This window comes from Lethenteron reissneri, chromosome 66, assembly GCF_015708825.2.
Source record: "Lethenteron reissneri isolate LAM-NWPU_2019-01 chromosome 66, ASM1570882v1, whole genome shotgun sequence".
In the NCBI taxonomy this organism is placed as follows: Eukaryota; Metazoa; Chordata; class Hyperoartia; order Petromyzontiformes; family Petromyzontidae; genus Lethenteron; species Lethenteron reissneri.
In genome coordinates, this window is record NC_083844.1 from 938019 (window position 1) to 950956 (window position 12938).

At 46.3% G+C, this 12938-nt stretch overlaps 1 protein-coding gene across 1 annotated transcript in view; it reads left to right on the forward strand.

Annotated features, from left to right (window-relative positions):
• The window catches only part of LOC133359759 (chitotriosidase-1-like), a 44544-nt gene that overhangs the window by 19175 nt on the left and 12431 nt on the right, over positions 1 to 12938 (forward strand). Inside the window, exons 6-9 of the mRNA XM_061578290.1 lie at positions 433 to 598; positions 1785 to 1909; positions 3553 to 3664; positions 11998 to 12180. Of these exons, the coding sequence (XP_061434274.1) occupies positions 433 to 598; positions 1785 to 1909; positions 3553 to 3664; positions 11998 to 12180 (586 nt within the window). The remainder of the gene's footprint in view (positions 1 to 432; positions 599 to 1784; positions 1910 to 3552; positions 3665 to 11997; positions 12181 to 12938) is intronic.

Genomic DNA, 12938 nt, shown 5'->3' on the forward strand with positions numbered 1-12938 from the left:
ACAACACCAAAGAGATGCATAGAGGACCAGGGGGCGCAGTGTTAGTGATAGCCTGTTCGTGAGCGACGTACCTAGCTAGCGAGCTGATAAACAACCGGGTGAGCGAGCAGGTGAACGAACGACCGATTGTTGAGTGAGTTAGTTGAGCGGGTGAACGACTGGCTGAGTGAGTGAGCGAGTGACATAGCGAGCAGTTGAGTGAATGACCAGGTGAGCGAGTGGCGAGCGAGCGAGCAGGTGGGCGAGTGAGTGAGCGAGTGACTGGGTGAGCAAGTGAGTGAGCGAGCGACCTGGCGAACGAGCAGAGCGGGCGAGCTGAGCAGGCGAGCGAGCGAGAGAGCGACCGGATGAGCTGAGCGAGCGACCGGGCAAGCTGAGCGAGCGAGCGGACGAGCGGGCGAGCTGAGCGGGCGATCATGTGACTGAGCGTAGGTTTTCCCGCATGGTGTCCTGCGCCAATAACCGGAAGGAATTCATTAAGTCTGCCATCGCCTTCCTTCACAAGTACAAGTTTGACGGCATCGACTACGACTGGGAGTACCCGGCGCACCGTGGCAGCCCAGCCACCGACAAGCACCTCTTTACCCTTCTCATCCAGGTGACACGGGGAGCGGGGGGGGGCTCCTCCTATAAACTCTTTCGTTTCTTTCATCCCTGCCCCATCTATTTAAGACCGAAGCAGGAGGAGGATTTCTCCACAACTCTGTGGCTGTCTGCCTCATGATGCTGCTGCTGGCTGTTGTTATTACTGGCGAAAGGTCACTACTAATATGCGCCTATATTAGTAGCCACAGAGATTCGATGCAAAATTGTCATAGTTTTTCATTGTCCACGATTTTGTATTATCTGCGACTGTCCTGCCCGTCATAATCGAGAGTCCTACTGCGTTTAAGCTCCTTCTTTTGTTTTCATTTTACCACTTAGTCACAGATGGTCCCGCTGTTGTAACGTTACAACAGTGCAAAGTCTAGGAAAAACGAACAAATGGTTAAACAATTTTTATTTTACCGGGTAAGACCCAACTAAAGCTATGTAGCTCTTTTTCAGAAGACCTAATCTGGCCACCACAAATGAGTGCTGCTCAACCATGTTGGTGGCTTATGCTCCCATCACGTGGACATTCATAGCAGCAGCCAAACAGTATAAACGCGTGGTGACGTTGATTTCTAAATGTGGAGCGAAAAACTGGAGGACCCCGGAGAAAAATCCAAGCAGTGACCATGGGGAGAGAGACGCAGACTCCAAATATATAGCAGGGATCAGGGTCGGATCGAACCCACGACCTCCTGCATACCAGGCGAGGTAGTTAACATCTCCTCGCCAGTGCACTCCTGGTTGAGGTGGTGGTGAGGCTCCTGGTGGAGGTGGTGGTGGGGCTCCTGGTGGAGGTGGTGGTTTGGGCTCCTGGTGGAGGTGGTGGTGGGGCTCCTGATGGAGGTGATGATGATGGAGATGATGAGGGTGATGGAGATGATGGTGCTGAGGGAGGTGATGATGACAATGATGATGGGGGTGATGATTATGATACTGCTGGAGATGATGATGATGCTGATAGAGGCGATGATGACGATGATAATGCTGATGGAGGTGATGATGCTGATAGAGGTGATGATGATGATGCTGATGGAGGTGATGATGACGATGATGATGATGGAGGTGATGATGATGATGATGCGGATGGAGATGATGATTCTGATGCGGATGGAGGTGATGATGATGGAGGTGATGATGATGACGACGATGATGCTAACCACGCCGCGTGTGTGCCTGTGTGGCGTCTATAGGAGACGAATGCAGCTTTCACGGTTGACGCCCAGAGAAAGCGGTGTTCACGGTTGCTGCTTTCCGCGGCCGTGGCCGCTGCCAAATCGACGGTGGCCGCCGCCTACGAGATCAACTTGATCCATGAGTGAGTCGCTAGCCCAGAGACCAAGGTCCCCCCGTGTAGCCTCTAACAGACTGTAGGGGCAAGTGTTGGTAGCGACCACCTATACACACACAAAGATAAAGGTCCCCCGTGTAGCGTGGGACAGACTGTAGGGGCAAATGCTATTAGTAGTGAGCTACCAATACACACACAGAGACAAAGATCACCCGGGAAGCCTCTAACAGAGTATTCGGGCAACTGGTGGTAGCAAGCAGCACCAATACACACACACAAAGATCCCGCGTGTGACATCGACAAGACTCTAAGGGAAATTGCTATTAGTAGTCATGAGTAGCAGCAGCGTTTATGAAGGCTGGCAGTGTGGCACACAAAGAGGGGGTAGGTGGCCAGCGCCACGCCCGACCGCCTTTGTCTCCCCCCACTTGTGATGCTTACTACACACGATCACACCATGGAACTTATTTGAGGCTGAGTCGACCTAGGGGAGGCCCAGTAGTCACGAGTCTCATGAACCTGATGTAGCTGCTCACTCCGAGCTCTCAATGTCCTGATAGTGTGTTGTGTTTGTGCTGTTCGCCTTTTGGCGTCCTCTGGTCTAACACCGTTTGAGACGAGGCTCTAAAGAAAAATGTCTCTGGTGTGGACCAATCAGTTTCAAAGACAATGCACATACTGTCAGAACATGCGTTTTCTTTGCATGATCATGACAAATATATGTGGTTAATGCAGACATGATGCGTTGCAAAGGTTTCAGTTTGGTGTTTTAACATCTTAACACCTGTTTTATTGCCAGAAAGTGGAAAAATCGATTATCGTAATTTAATACTGGCAAAGGAGGTCTCATGATCTATTCTTATTTTTCATACGTTGTAGTAAATAGTTTATTATTTCCCCCCTGCACTTCCGATAAGCATGGTTGGCTGAATTCGGTGCGAAAGAAGTTCAATGTACACACATATAAAAACTCAGACAGAGACCCAAAGACTCATCACAGAGAGGCCGATAGACTAATCAGACAGAAACTCGTAGACTCATCACAAAAGGACCTATAGACTCACAGAGAAACCCACAGACTCATCACACAGTGACCCACAGACGAACACAGAGACCCATACATTTAGTAATAGGTTTTACCCTTTTATCTGGCAACAAAACTGCCACCTTATACAAGGGATCATGTTTGCAATAACCACAACACTTGCAGTCAAAATGCAAACAAAAAGAGACAACTCTGATAATGATATGCACTGTCCTTGAAATTGATTGTTCCACACCCGAGACGGATTTTCTCAGAGCCTAGTCTCACATGGTGTTGGACCAGATGACGCCAAGAGGCGCACAACTCAAAAATAGCGCACTATCAGAGTATTGAGAGTTCGGGGTAAGCATTTACATTATGAGACCTCCTTTGCCAGTAGCAAGATATAGTAATAGGTTTTTACCTTTTTATCTGGCAACAAAACTGACACCTTTATATAAGGGATCATGTTTGCAATAACCACAACACTTGCAGTCAAAGTGCTACTGGCAAAGGATGTCTCATAATGTACATGCATACCCCGAGAGAGACAGAGAGAAACAGAGAGAGATCGAGACATAGAGACACAAACAGAGAGCTACAGAGAGAGACGGAATGATGCGGCTGCTTTTTCCACGGCGTGCAGGCACCTGGACTTCATCAACCTCATGTCGTACGACCTGCAGAAGCAGAACGGGAAGACGAGTCACCACAGCCCCCTGTACGCCTCCAAGTCCATCATCCAGACGGACACAGTGGTGAGCCCAGAGGCGGTGGTGTGGGGGGGGTCATTCCCCCTTGCTGAAAGGTTTACGGCGATCCGGTGAATCGTTCCACGGCTCTCCTCACCGTTGGAATGAATCGGGAGCCCCGGCTCGGCGTAAAAAACGATTTCCCTTTTCCACCGGGTTGCGGCCCCGCTGAGCGAGTAGGAATCCGAAAAGCTAGAAAGCTCTTTATATTTTAATCTATTGTAATTTTACCAGAGATTCTCCTGGTAGGTGCCACACGTTTTTTTTTTTTTCGTTTTTTTTGTCGTTAGGTTTTTTTCGGTTTTTAGTGGTTTTTTTTTTTTTTAGTTTTTTCGTTTTTTTTGTGGTTTTTGTGTTTTTTCGGTTTTTAGTGGTTTTTGTTTTATAACAATGCACTGACACGACAGGATAGCAAAGCCTCGGAAAGGACTTGATAGAGCTGCTGCTCACTCCCGAGCTCGAAGTGGCTCTGCTCACACATGTGGCCATTGTCCTTGTACTGTTCGCCTCTTGGGGGTTGTCCTCTGGTCTGATACTTGGTGGTGAGACTGGGCCATGAAGACAGGCGGCTGTTGCCTCTGGTGTAGGCCAAGCAGTTTAAAAAACAATGCGGATATATACTATGACAGCCATGTTTGTTTGCATGTTCACCGCAAGTACTGTGTGTGCTTCATGCAGAGAGACTTAATTCCTTGCTAAAGGTATAATCTATGTGGTTTCTGAACATCTTAGCACACCTCCTGTTTCATTGCTAGAAAAGGGTATAAACCAGGGGCGATTTCTTCATTAGGGCGATTGGGCGACGCACCACCAATGTCATTGAACCACAGAGTCACGCTAGCCGTCACTGTCAGCCTCTGGATATAGTCCAATCAGCGTCATGTCACGTTCTGTGGAGTACCGCCTCTTTTTGGGCGATTTCACTCCGGCTGAGAATCGCCCCGAGTGGCCCCATAGACTTACATTGAAAGATGTTTTTTTCGAACGGCGGGCGCTCCAATGCATTCTCTATGGCTTCCGGGAGGGCAAGCCCTAACGTGCTTACGTCATCATACGTGCTAACGTCATCATATGTAAGCACGTTTCATCCAACAATATAATTTATCGCCACCTAGTGGAATATAACACTATTGGTAGCGACCACCTATATACACACATGTATTATTCTACCCACCCTAATGTGTATCACACTGCTATATATTTACTATACAATTACGACACCATACATTACTCTGCACACTGCACCATGCCAGTGAGTGGAACGTTGTGGCCGAAACGTCGTGAGAATAACTTGCGCTGTGGCCGAAACGTCTTGAGAATAATTTTATTATGTTTTATTTTTATTATTTTATTACTTCCCTTCTACGTGACTTTACCGAAAGAACCAAGAAGATGAATCCCTGCAGTCACGAAAGTTTTAAATCAAAATCTAGTGGAATCTTTAATAAAATAAACTTGAGTGGTTTGTTTTAATAGTGAGTATAGAAACAAACAAGATGTATTGTAAGAGTCACTTTATTTTTCATTAATATTAAAGAAGTGAAGTTGCCTTTACATGCTTAAGCTGTTAATTTATCCATTGCATGGGTGGACCTTATCCTTATCAATCATCCAGACATTTGCCCCCCCTGAGAGATTTTGCAGGAGCCGCCACTGGTATAAACCCATTCTTATTTTTCATGAAACTATTGTTTATTGTCACAGGAAGGCCCCCAACTAAGCTTCCGTTTCGCTCTCTTGTCAGAAGCCCTGACCTGAACATCGCAAATGGTAGCGGCTCAACCGAGTGGTGGCTCATCATCATCATCATCGTCGTCATGTGGACATTAATGTCGCATAGAGACCCATAGAAATACATTGAGGCACATAGAGATACATGGAGACCGGTAGATATACACAGATATGCACGGAGACCCACAGAGATGCATAGAGAAACATAGAGACACAGAGACCCATAACGATACATAGATAAACATGGAGACCCAGAGAGATACATAGAGAAACAGAGGCGCATAGAAACGCAGATACATATAGAGACCCATAGCGATACATAGAGACACATAGAGACCCACAGATATAGACAGAGGTACATAGAGATGCATAGAGACCCACAGACCAAACTCAAACCTAAACTATTTTTTTTATTTTACCATGTGTAAGACCTAACTGAGCTGTATCTCTTTTTCAGACACAGAGATACGTAAAGACACATAGAGACACAGAGATACGTAAAGACACATAGAGATACAGAGATACGTAGAGACACATAGAGACACAGAGATACGTAGAGACACATAGAAACACATGGATACGTAGAGACACATAGAAACACATGGATACACAGAAATACATAGAGACACATCGAAACACAGAGACACAACGCTACATAGAGACACGTAGAAACACAGAGACACATAGATATGCAGAGACACATCGAAACACATAGAGACACAGAGATACATAGAGACACAGAGATACATAGAGACACGTAGAAACACACAGAGACACATAGAGATACATAGACATTTCGAAACCCATAAATGATAAGCAGCTCAATCAAGTGGTGGTTCATCATCATCACGTGGACATTTATAGAAGCAACCAAAATAGTCGACACGTGTGGAGACGTTGACTCTAAATGGGGAGAAAGATCCACGCGACCACGAGGAGAGAGAGACACCGTAGACTCAAAATATACAGCAGCAGCAGGCGTCAGGGTCGGGATCGAATCCACAACCTCCTGCACACCAGGCGAGGTAGTTAACATCTCACTATGGGGAGAGAGAGACACCGCAGACTCCAAATACACAGCAGCAGGCGTCAGGGTCGGGATCGAACCCACGTCCTCCTGCACATCAGGCGAGGTAGTTAACATCTCGTCAGGGTTGGGATCGAATCCACGACATCCTGCACACCAGGCGAGGGAGTTAACACCTCGTCAGGGTCGGGATCGAATCCACGACCTCCTGCACACCAGGCGAGGGAGTTAACATCTCGTCAGGGTCGGGATCGAATCCACGACCTCCTGTAGACCAGGCGAGGTAGTTAACATCCCGTCAGGGTCGGGATCGAACCCACGACCTCCTGCACACCAGGCGAGGGAGTTAACATCTCCTAGCCACCGTGATGATGAAAAGAGAGACACGCAGACTCCAATTTGACTGCAGCAGGCGCCCGGGTCGGGGTCGAGTCTCCTGTACCCCCTCGCATACTCGCCGCAGGGTACGTGTGAGGGTTAATGCGTACTTGGTTTGTAAAAGGTTTGCGTGCATATGTGTGCGTGTCTATGTTGGTTACGAACCTGGCAACACAAGTTCGATTCCCACTCACGGTCAACACCAGTTACAATTATCTAAACCGGTCCTGGGAATCCCCTAGGTCGACTCAGTCTCAAATGAGTACCTGGTGCTGTGCATAAACATCGCCACTGGGGAGACAAAGGCGGCCGAGCGGGGTTCTGGCCACCCACCCCCTCGTGTGCTGTGCCGGCCTTCATAGGTGCTACTCGCTAACAGCACTTGCCTCTACAGTCTGTTAAGACTATACTGGGGATCTTTGTCTATTTTGGTGTTAGAACATCTTAAACACAACTCCTGGGTTTCAATTGCCCCAGAGGCGACACACAGACCTCATGATGGCGATCCGCCATGCTGAGCTACGGGAAATCTACAAAAATGAGAATAGGTTTTACCATTTTTGGCAATAAAACACGTGAACAAAAGCGCGTGGCCAATTCGTTACCAGTGCAGCACTAGTAGTGTATATTGTAGTGTATCGTGTAGTGTATAGTAGTGGACTGTATAGTAGTTTATAGTAGTGTAGTGGATAGTGAAGTGTATAGTGAAAATTTTTTCCGCCTGAGGACGACCGCTTATGTTGCGATCGAAACGTCGTGATATATGAATTTTTGTTTTATTTTACCTTTCTACCTACGTGACTTTACCGAAAGAACCAAAGAGTATGGATTCCTGCAGTCACGAAAGCTTCAAATCAAGAATAAAACAAGTCAGTTTTGATGTAGTATTTCTGTTTACCAAGGTCCCAGTACCTGACACCCTAACAATAATTGAGGACTTGGTCCAACATGGATTGAATTCGGATGTACCTGCGCTGGTTAGGCATTGCCTCACCAACACTTATTTTACCTGGAATGGCACCTTCTACAAACAGAATGAGGGTACCCCTATGGGCTCCCCCTTGTCACCAGTAATAGCCAACATGTTCATGGAAAAGTTGGAATCAGACGCCATCCAGACATCCACCCTGCGTCCTTCCCTGTGGAAGAGGTATGTGGATGACACTTTCGTAATTTGGCCACATGGCCTCCCAGCATTGAACCACTTCTTGGACCACATCAATTCCAGACACCCATCCATCAGATTCACCATGGAAGTGGAGAAAGATGGTAAACTACCATTCTTAGATATTGTTTGAGAGGAGACCTGACGGATCCTTGGGACATTCTGTCTACAGGAAAGCCACCCACACAGATTCCTACTTGAAACCCGATTCCCACCACCACCCATCTCAAACGAATTCTCTCATCAAAACGCTATACCACAGAGCTCATTTCTGACCAACACCACCTGGCCAGTGAATTAAGACATGTACATCGGGCCCTCAGGATGAACGGATACCCTGACCGCACCATCCGCCAAGCTGTTTCTCCCACCATACAGAAACAGCCACATGAAACTCCGATCAAAACTGTCACGTTACCATACATAGCAGGCGTGACCAAAAATATCTCCAAAATTCTAAACAAACGTAAGATTCAAGTCCGATTCAGTACAGTACATAAAATCCGTGATCTAATTCTATCTGTGAAAGATGTCATTCCTGACTTACAATACCATGGAGTCTACAAACTGAGTTGCAGTTGTGGTGATTGCTACATTGGAGAAACGAAACGTCATATCTCTGATCGTGTCCGCGAGCACAAGTCAGTTCTGAAACACGGCAAAACTGATTCTTCCGCCACTGCCGATCATTGCTACAACGCTGTGGGCTCTCATGAAATTGTCTTTTCCGAGACTAAGGGGCTCTGCAAGCCTCCTGGCTACCATCAAAGGTTTGTACACGAGGCCATCCAAATATACAAACACAAACATAATTTAACCGTGATGATGGGTACAAACTTAGTAATCATTGGAAAGATGTTATTAACCATGCAAAAAAGATTTAACTACACATTTTGGAGCATTCCTGGCAGCGATTTCAGCCGCATCACCTCTACATAACAATAGGCTCAGTTAACCATTCTACACAACAAAGACTAATTTCCTGGCAGCGATTTCAGCCGCACCACCTCTACATAACAATAGGCTCAGTCAACCATTCTACACAACAAAGACTCATTTCCTGGCAGCGATTTCAGCCGCATCATCTCTACATAACAAAAAGACTCAGTCCCTTTTACACGCACCTTTACATCATCCGCACATAGTTTACACAAGAAAGGCTCATTCCTAACAGCGTGCTTCAGCCGCACCGAACCTCACAAAAATAATATTCAGGGCCTACCTTGGCTCCTCCCACCCTCAACCAGTATATATACAAGGACTGTTTTCTTGGAATTTCTCTCACTTGATACAGCTATCGTGCTGTGACGGTTCCACCTGAAGACGAAAGCTTGTGTTGCCTCCGAAACGTCATGATTTTTATTTTATTTTTATTTTACTTTTATTAATTTTATTTTTTACCTACGTGACTTTACCAAAAAAACCTAAGAATATGAATCCTTGCAGTCACGAAAGCTTCAAATCTAGAATAAAACAAGAGTTGTGTTAAGATGTTCAAACACCAAACAGAAACCTTGTGCAAGGAATCATGTACTGCATTCATCATCACATATTTTGAAGTCGATGTGTGTGCGTGGGTCCATATGTGTAAGTCCATGTGTGTGTATCTTAGTCGATATGTGTGTGTAAGTCCATGTGTGCTCATGTCGATGTGTGTGTTAGAGTCTACGTATGTGTGTGTGTGAGTCCATATTTGTGTCTTTGTAAGTCAATGTCTTTGTGTGTGTGGGTCCATGTCTGTGTGTGTAGGTCGATGTGTGTGTCTGTCTTTTTTGCCCGGGCAACGCCGGGTACTTACCACTCGTCACATATAATTGTGGTGAACATGGAAACAAAAACATGCTCTTGTAATGTATGATGGCATTGTCTTTGACATTGATTGTTCCACACCAGAGGACATCTTTCTTTAGAGCCTAGTCTCAAACAGTGTTAGACCAGAGGACGCCACAAGCCGAACAGCACAAAGGCAATGCCACTATCAGTGCACTTTATAGCTGGGGATGAGCGGCTCACATCATGGGGCCTAGTTGAGATAAAAAAAAACACACGTCCGGCGTGTATCTGTGTTTCTGTGTTGTATGCGTACTCTTTCATAAGCAATTTGTTCTCCGCTCCAACACGTCGCACTCCTGTGGCGGTGTTGTTGCTGTGTCAGTCGGTGGGTCGCAACGTCCTGCAAGGGAGAGGTTGGTTTGGATCGCGTGAGTGTGGAGGTGTCAATTCTAGATTTGAAGCTTTCGTGACTGCAATGATTCATATTCTTAGGTTTTTTTTCGGTAAAATCACGTAGGTAAAAAATTTAAATTAATAAAAGTAAAATAAAATAAAAATCACGACGTTTCGGAGGCAACACAAGCTTCCGTCTTCAGGTGGAACCGTCACAGCACGATTGCTGTATCAAGTAAGATAAATTCCAAGAAAACAGTCCTTGTATATATATTGGTTGAGGGTGGGAGGAGCCAAGGTAGGCCCCCTTTTTATTATTATGGTAAGGTTGGTGCGGCTGAAACTACGGCTAGTCTACACAACAAAGGACTGAGCCTTTGTTATGTAGAATGGCTGAGAGGGGGGGGTGCCAGAGTTGTTAAAGTGCAACTGCTGCTAATGGGACCAAGCCCCTGCCATGTAGAAGGTAAAAGCAAAAAAGCAGATCAGGAAGAAACAGCCTCCTGCTATGTTGCTTGGTGGGTAAAACTTATAGCAGGAAATTTTTTACCTACGTGACTTTACCGAAAAAACCCAAGAATATGTGGAGGTGTCGGTTAAAACGCCACTCGGCGCAGCCCGACCAGTTGAAGGCGTTGTCACGTGAACAAAAGCGCGTGGCCAATTCGTGACCAGCGCAGCACTAGTGGTGTATGTTGTAGTGTATCGTGTAGTGTATAGTAGTGTATATCAGTGTAGTGGATAGGGAAGTGTATAGTGTAGTGTATAGTAGTATAGTGTATGGTGTAGTGTATAGTAGTGTACTGTATAGTAGTGTATATCAGTGTAGTCGATAGTGTAGTGTATAGTGTAGTGTATAGTGTAGTGTATAGTAGTGTATGGTATAGTGTATAGTAGTGTAGCGTATGGTGTAGTGTTTTGTAGTGTACTGTATAGTAGTGTATAGCAGTGTAGTCGATAGTGAAGTGTATAGTGTAGTGTATAGTGTAGTGTATAGTAGTGTATGGTATAGTGTATAGTAGTGTAGCGTATGGTGTAGTGTTTTGTAGTGCACTGTATAGTAGTGTATATCAGTGTAGTGGATAGTGAAGTGTATAGTGTAGTGTATAGTGTAGTGTATAGTAGTGTCGTGTATAGTAGTGTAGTGGATAGTGTCGTGTACAGTGTATAGTAGTGTAGTGTGTAGTGTATAGTGTAGTACATAGTGTAGTGTATAATATTGTATAGTGTGGTATACTAGCACAGCACTAACCACCTGTGTGTTGGAGAGTAAACCCATTACAGCGTTTACGATTATAGTGTAAGTGTATAGTGTAGTGTATAGTGCAGTGTATAATAGTGTAGTGTACAGTGTAGTGTACTAGTATAGCACATCCGTTGTGTGTTGGAGAGTAAATACACTCCAACATTGAGCGGGAATTGAACTCGGGTCCTAGTCGGGATCTTAGCACCCACACACCTACGTACAACACGCATCACTGCACCTGAATGAGTTAAATGATGACGTCACCCTGCTGCTCTATTTAAGACCAGGAGCAAGTAAGGGATTCACCATTCTGGCGAATTGCCCGATGATGCTGGATGTAATTACCAGCGAAACGGCGTGCTCAAAATATTGTAAATGCTGTGGATTCACTCTTCAACACACCGGTGGGCTAAAGTAATGAACTATTTGTCTCTTGTCAACGTGACACATGTTTTACTGTTTGGCCGTGTTGGGTGGTGGAGGGTTACGACACATTTATAAATAACGCGATCTAACCCAAAAACCTTCATTATGAACGCATGCAAAGCGTCAGTCGTGACCCCGAAATCCCACCAAGTCCCCCCTCCAATCCCCTCCTTAACTGCCCTTGGCCCTCTCCTCCCCAGGAATCGTCGGTGCAGACATGGCTGAGGGGTGGAGTCCCTCCGGAGAAGTTGGTGGTTGGGCTGCCCTTGTACGGCCGCTCCTTCACCCTCAGCACCACTTCCACTGGCATCGGAGCGCCCGTCAGCGGACTTGGCTCTGCCGGACCCTACACCAAGGAGAAAGGCATACTGGCCTACTACGAGGTGAGAGGCTAACACACTCACACACAAAGACAAAGATCCCCGTGTCGCTTGTAACAGACTGTAGGGGCAAGTGCTATTAGCGAGCAGCACCTATGAAGGCCAGGTACTCATTTGAGGCTGAGTCGACCTAAGGGAGGCCCAGGACCGATTCGGATAATCGTCACTGATGTTGGCATTGAGCGAGAATCAAACCCAGGTCGCTAGGTTCATAGCGCAGCGTAGCACTAACCGCTACACTACCGCTCACTTACTCACTCAAATACTCAATCACACATCTACTCACATACATCCACCCACACACTCACACACTCACTCAATCACACACCCACTCACCCAATCACAAACCCGCTCACAGGCCCACTCACATACCCACTCCCCCATTCACTCACACTCACTCGCCCACTCAATCAGACACCCACTCACATACAAACTCACATATCCACTCACTCACACATCCACTCACGTACATACTCACATACTCACTCCCTCACTCACCCACTCATCCACTCACACATACGCACTCACACGTTCACTCTCCAACTCACTCACACACCCATTTACACACCCTCAATAATACACTCACTCATACATTCATCCACTCACTTACACTCACTCACCCACCCACACATACACTCACACACACACCCACTCACTCACACACACTCACAGCCACTCACCCTCATACTCGCTCACATACCGACTCACCCACACATACACATTATACATTACACTACCATACTACACTACGATACGCTACA